This window comes from Manacus vitellinus, unplaced genomic scaffold, assembly GCF_001715985.3.
Source record: "Manacus vitellinus isolate BGI_N305 unplaced genomic scaffold, ASM171598v3 scaffold_61_pilon, whole genome shotgun sequence".
NCBI classification, from domain to species: domain Eukaryota; kingdom Metazoa; phylum Chordata; class Aves; order Passeriformes; family Pipridae; genus Manacus; species Manacus vitellinus.
Genome location: NW_021940696.1, coordinates 1,536,595 through 1,543,569, shown reverse-complemented (window position 1 = coordinate 1,543,569; position 6,975 = coordinate 1,536,595). Strand labels below are relative to the sequence as shown.

The window sequence follows — 6,975 nt, the reverse complement described above, 5'->3', positions numbered from 1 at the left end:
GAGTAAAACTTGTTTATTTTCTTCTTTTTTCTTCAAAGAAAATATTTAACTTTTCCCTTTTCCTGACTCACAAACTTCCCTGTGTGGGATGTGATACTGCTTTTAAATGCAGAGGGCCAGCTGGCAGCCCCTGCTCAGACATTTGTTGGTGGCTTTCTGAAGCCTGTCAGAAATCAGCTGTTTGCTGATACCACTTTCTAACACTTTGATGGAATTTTCTTTTATCCATTATCCCACCCAGCCTTGCTGTTTCTCATTTCCAACTGCTCTCCTTCAGGCAGGTTTGTTAAGAACCAAAATTTAAATGTTGTAAATGTCAAAGTGGAATATTTAAACATTGTTTCATTTTTAAAGTTAACTTTTCAGTTTGAATTCCAGGTTAATTTTTAATTTAAAACTTAATTTTTTAGTTAATTTTTCCCCTCTAAATCAAACTTTTAACAGTGTTTGATTTTGCCACTTAAACTATTTGTTCAACATTTAAATTTCGAGTCATTTGGGATGTAAGCTTTTCTTAAATTCTTGTATTGTCAGTCTTATACTTCTGGAAGTTTGAAATTCAGTGGGATGAAATTTTTTTAACTTTTAAAGAAAAAAAAAACCACCTCAGAATATTTATGCTAAAGAGGCTCCAGGGGGTAAAATGAAGCCAAATGCAATCACAGTGATATATAAGAACCAAAATCCTGCAGGAACATGGATTTTTTTTCCTCAGAATGGAATGACATTCATCACAAGGTGCTGAAATACTGATATATAACTAATATCAATCCTTTCCCTCTCAAATTGTAGGTAAACTGCACTTCTTTTCTGATGGCATCCTCTTTGCTCATCCCCACCACGGCAGCATTTCCATCTCCAAGAACCACATGAGTTCCATCTCCCTCTATGATGGGGTGAGTGTTTGCTCTGCTTTTACTGCCAGCAACTCTTTATCAATCTTTAACAATAATTCTGGTGCAAAAATCTCCATTTCAGCCCCATTTCTGTGTCTGTACAACTGTAATAACTGGTGCAAATCTCCACACTTGGTGCTGGTTGACTTAACAAATCAGTGATTAGTGAGTAAAGAGAAGGGAATTTTGTACTAATCTGGGTGAGCAGTTTGGTGTTAATAGTGTGAAAATTGCTTTTGATTGAAGGAAAGGCTGAGGTGTTCTGGTGTCAGGTGGTGTTTGGGAGGGTGAAATGCTGCCTTTTATTCACATTATATTCGAATCTCACTTGTTGTGGCTCAGTGGGAACCGAGAGGTCCGTGGTGGCAGCTCAGCTGATTTTTCCTGCTCCAGGCAGCCACTCTGGGTTTAACTATCACTCCTTCAGAGTGCAAAAGAGATTTTTTGGGTTGGCTGCTGTTTTCCTAAAGTGGGGAAAATCCCAATTTCCTTTAGTTGCTCTTTTGTTGGGGTACCTCCATGTATGATTTCATCCTCTAATCCAGGAAAGCAGTGAACCACGACCCCAGTGTGTGATCCAAACACATTCCAGCCCAGGGAATCTCACCTGAGCTGCCTTTCCTTGGACATCACAGGCTGCCCCTTGGAGTTTAAGAAGCTATTTTAACACTGACCTTCCTTCTATTGTTTGAGTCAAGACACTCACTTTCAGAAAGCTTCCTATTTCTGGGACCTGGCCATCCCTGCTGAACTGGTGCCAGATTTTTGTGTGAGGCAAAGCCTTGACAGGGAGAATATTATTGTTCTACTGACTTGGCATAATGCAAGGGTGGAGGGTTTGAACTGCTCAGAAGCGACAGGAGAAGCAGGGTAATTGTTCCTTCCTCTTTTCCAAGAGTTACTGCAACAGTATTCATGGAAAAAGAAAGGTTAACTTAATGCTGGGATTCAAATAAAAGATACAAAGGCTTGAGGTGATGCAAAGTGCAGGTTTTTAGCAGCTCTGTCGCCGTGTTCTGCTTTTTAACTTGAAAATATCTGAGCTTTTGCTTCAACACGGAGAAACTGGGCACAGAGCTGAGCTCCTGAAATCCTTGAGGCTCGTGGACATGGAGACAGAGTGGATTTTGGCCATTCATCAACAAATATTACCAAGTAATATTTAGATTTCACACCATTAACATCTCGTAAAACTTGGAACCGGCTCCTTTTACCGTCGTGTCCGTGGGGATTATTGCTGCTGCTTTTTGGCTTTTTTCAATTTTGTGGAGCCCCAAATGTTTTCCAGGAGGAGGAGCACATTTGTTGGACACTTCACAGGTGTATGAGTTGGCCTTTCAGCCACATCCCAGGAAATCTCTGGGCCATCCTGCAGAATCCAGGATCTGTGGGTTCTTAGTCCCAAAAACCATTTTCTTTTAAGAGAAATTGTTCTCTCGTAGGAGAATATTTTTTGTGTGTTCCTCACTCACCTCAGTGACTTTGAGAGGATTATTTTTATAATTAATCCCTCAGTCAGCAAAGGATGAAGATTCTGTTTGCAAATGTCTCTGAATTGATAGCAGCTCTTATGTAACAGTTCCCCAACTTGAGCTTTTTCTTCTCCAGAATTAGTACATTGAGTTCCTTGCCCAGTTCTGTTGACAGGGAGGTGGATGACATTCACTTTCTGGTTTGAACCCTAAGGCATGGAATCCCTGTTTCCCAGGGATGTTTCATGCTGGCAAATTGTCCTGATTTTCTAATACTTTGGTGTGACAAGAGTTCCAGGTCCAAGCTTGAGCCTGTCTTGAAATCCAGAATCACAGAGTCGTGGAAATGGTTTGGGTTGGAAGGGACCTTAAAGCTCATCCAGTTCCAACCCCTTGCCATGGGCAGGGACACCTTCCACTATCCCAGGTTGCTCCAAACCCTCTCCAACCTGGCCTTGGACACTTCCAGGGATGGAGCATCTAATCTGGGAAAAACAAACAAAAAAACAACCCCCAAAAGACCAAGGGTCAGTGTTTCATAGAACAAAAATCAGACAACCTGAGTTCAGTGCTTCTGAGGGAGACACAACTTGTGGGCTTCAGGGTCCTGTTGGTGAAGACAATTCAGATAAAAAAGCAAGAAATTTAGTAGAACTTGTGCTCAGTGAAGAATCTGAGAGAAAAGGGGCACTTCCAACATGCAAGTGAGCTGCTCTTTGAATGACAGGCCTGAGAGTTGTGACTTGTGCCAGAACGGCCCCTGTCAGGTCAGAAGCTGAAGAGCATGGTGCAGAAACTTTGCAATAGCACCAAACTTCCAATCTTTTTAGTTATTTTGAAGCATTTAAGTCATTTGAGGTGGCATTTCATTCATTCTCCATGTGGTGTCTGTGTCAGAGGCGTGTGGGTGTGGATGAAGAAGAGTTTGTTGGGAAGCATTAACAGAAGAAAGGTCTATTTTTTTTTTGATGGGGAAAAGAGTAGATATTAAAAAGCAAGCTTTTCTTTTCAAGACAAAACTTAGGTGTTTAGAAGCATCTCAAATCCTTTATTTTAAGCTTCTGATGTCTCCAGAAGCTGCAAAATAGGAATTCAGGGGGCCTATAAGTGGCTTCAGTTGACCCTTGTGCTCCATCCCTGTGCCATGGAAACTCAGGAATGCCCAGCTCTTTGTGCCTGGGGGTGACTGTAACAGTTTTTTTCTCATCTCTGCTGTTTAATGCATGAAGCCTTTTTTTTGATTTTCAAGAACTGTTAATGATAACTTGTCCTGTTTTTCCCATTTCTAGGATTCGAACAGTGTTGTTGCTGCTCTCTTCATAGACTTCAAAAGTTCCCTGCTTCCTCACCTCCCAGTTGAATTCCATACCCAGAACAACTTTCTGATGATTGCACTTTTCCCCAAAAGAAAGATTTATAAAGCTTTTTACTCACAGGTAAAGGAAAAAAAAAGATTGGTAAGCTTTCCTTAAGTTCTTGTATTGTCAGTCTTATATTTCTGGAAGTTTGAAATTCAACAGGATGAAATTTTTTTAGCTTTTAAAGAAAAAAAACCACCTCAGAATATTTATGCTAGAGAGGCTCCAGGGGGTAAAATGAAACCAAATGCAATCATAATGATATATAAAATAATATATAAATCATGGGGAACCCCATAATTCCTGTGTTTAAGATGAGACACAAGGGTGAGTTTGGTGCCTGTATTAACTAAGTTTGGAGAGAAGGGGTTTATGTCTCACATAAATTGAGCCACTAAAGCTTGTTGCCTGATGAGTAAATACAGGGAGAGTTAAAATTCTTTCATCAGTCTTCACAAACAAAACCTTTTCAACGTAGAATCAATATAAAATCTGCTGCTTTGGGATCTCCAGGGTCTCTCTTCCAACTGGGAACTCTGATTCTTTGTGTGACCTGTGGCATCTGCCTTGCAAACTCAAGCTTATCAAGGCCTAGACCATCCCAGGAGTGTTATTGCTCCTGATCTCAGGACCTTGCATGTGTGAGAAGCCTGAATTTCTGTCTGAATTTCTGGGGTGGGGTGGTGTTTGTGCAGTTTAATGCTCCCCATGTGCTTCCCTTTGCCTGCTCTGAGAGCTCCTTTCCTGGGAGCTGCATTTCCATGTGTGCCCTTGGCTGCAGCAGTTCCATGGAGTGGCAGAGGTTCTATTGTGTGGGGGTTTTTTTTGTGGTCAGACACGTTGGGATCCCGGTTCTTAGGGAAGTTCTGTGGAAGGCTTTAAGTCTCCCATATGGCATTGTGTTGTTCCCTAAATGGATTGGCCTCATTCAGAGTGCTGCAGAGGCTTTTAATAAACCCAGCTTGGGAACAATGGTGCTTTTGAGGAAACGAGCCTGGAGATTTCAGGACTTCACAAGGGCTTTTTGGGATGTGATCATCACACTGGACTGGGAAAGACCACCTAGCTCAGTGAGTAGTCCCCACTGGAAGTATTAATGGCACCATAAAATGTCCCCTCCTTTTATCTTAAGTGTTTAAATTCTTCCCACTGTTCCACTCTGTGAATGGCTGGGAATCTGTTTGTTTGGTTTGGGATTTTCAGCCTATTTTATGAGTTCTACTTTTATATCTGTTTTATTTTTCTCTCCTCTCCCAGCACACACCCTTGAGATATCCAGAAATTTCAGACCTATTCTTTCTGCCTTATTTGGCCTAATAAAATAAAACCAGATCCTTTGTAATCTGTGCCTATAAAAAGTTCTCTTTTCTTCTGAGTGTTGTAGTGCTTTTCTTTTGATCTTTTTTTTTGGCTGTAGACATCCAAACTGTGTGCAGTGTCTGAGATCATAGAATCATAGATGAGGGGGTTTGTTTCCTGTACAGAGGCATTAACAATTCCCTGCTCTGAAAATGTTCTGAGATCCCCTTGGTTTGCCTTTACTTTTCACTGCTGCCTTGGATTCACAGATTCACAGACCTTCAGGTCCTTCCTCTCTTGCCCATTGATGTTCCAGCTGATTTTAGAAGCATTTCTTCCTTTCATGCCTACCTTCCTCTTATTTTTCCTTCCATTTCCTCCAAGAATGTTTCTAGCATTCTTAAATTTACTTTTCCATGAGGCATCTCCCAGCTTAGCTCCCCAAAATGCTGTCAGTTCACTTCAGCCTCCCGAATTCATTGCAGAGGATATCCCAGGGCATTCCCTGAACAACTCTGCTGCTGGACTTGCCCAGCCTCTGCTGCTTTTTCTCAGAGCTATTTATCCCTGTCCTCTTTTAAATTCACTTTTTACCACACAGGGGTTCAGTTTCTGCAGTTGAAGCTTCTCATCTGGCCCCACACCAAGTCACTTTGCTAAAATTCAAGTCAATAAAACAAATCCTTTTGTCTTAAAGATGTTCCCTCCTGAATAAAAACTCTCCATCAGGTGGAGTGGCCCCAGCTGTGTGAGCCTTGGAAACTTGTTGTTGTGGTTTGTCAGTTTTTACCTTCAGGTATTTATTGATTTGCACCAAAATTCTCTCTATAAATCCACGTGCCCTTGAAGTCTCACAGATCCCAAGGATTCACTAAGATGGAGGTGCTGGTTTTACTCCTCTAAATCATCATACCTCACTTGTTGGACCTGTGCTTGGATTATTCCAAGCTTCCTGGAAACAGGGAATGGCAGATACCTGTTCCTGCAGACCTGGGTTTGTTAAAAACTGAGGTGGTGGCAGGATTTTGAGCACACAGAGCTGAAATCTGGTTGTACAAATCCTGTGAAAATGGGACAAAACCTTTCACATCCTCCCTCTCATGGGTAAGGGAGAAAGATTTGTTCAGGCTTTGGGATGTGTTGATTTCCCTTGTTTTCTCCACCTTCTCTAAAGCCCACAGCAGCTCTTTTGCCTGACCTGTGTTTTCACTTCATCCCCAGCCCTTTTCCTCCTCCAGAATACAATTTTCCCTTCTTCCCATCCCTTGGAGGCATTTCTTTTAGTCTCTCCTACATCTTTTGAAGTGGCTGTTTTTTTTTTTTTTTTTCTGGTTGCCTGGATCTTTCTGCACAGGCAATATTGCCTTTGTTAAGATCAGAAAGATCTTTTATTCTGCTGGTTTTTTATCTCCTGCCCTGGTGTTTGGGATGCTGATTTGTTAATGGGAAGCAGTTGTCTCCCCTCCAAGTTGTTTTGTCTCGCAGAAAGTTATTGTGAGAAATGACAATGGCTGTTGCCTTTTCCTTAGGAAAAGAAGGGAAATACCGAGCCCTGACTGTGTGATTCATCTGAATCTGATTTCTAGGTTCACAGTGCCAGTCAGATTAATGTGCCTTGGCTGGAGCAATGGGATGGGAGCCAAAACATCACTCCCTGGAGGAATGAAGGGCTCCCTTTTGCTTTTGGGAAGGAGCAGAGTTTTTCTTAAATGTCTAGAAATGTTTGCTGCAGTCTTACCTCATGAAAATGGTAATAGGACTTAAAAGAGGCTTGAATTAATTCAATTCCTGCTGTTCAGCACTTGGGTTATAAACACCTACATTTTTATCAGGGAAAACTAAAGTGTTTCAGTGAAGTTACTTCTTCAAGCAGTTCCAGCCCAGCCACAGAGGTCACAAAATCTGATCTGTGGAGACTTTTGCCATCATTTGAATTCATGGAATGGTTTG

General features: G+C 41.6%; 1 protein-coding gene across 1 annotated transcript in view; it reads left to right on the top strand.

The window, feature by feature from the left end:
* CUNH20orf194 (chromosome unknown C20orf194 homolog) overlaps positions 1-6,975 on the top strand; it is a 139,994-nt gene that overhangs the window by 113,655 nt on the left and 19,364 nt on the right. Inside the window, exons 18-20 of the mRNA XM_029963708.1 lie at positions 793-896; positions 3,658-3,804; positions 4,041-4,053. Of these exons, the coding sequence (XP_029819568.1) occupies positions 793-896; positions 3,658-3,804; positions 4,041-4,053 (264 nt within the window). The remainder of the gene's footprint in view (positions 1-792; positions 897-3,657; positions 3,805-4,040; positions 4,054-6,975) is intronic.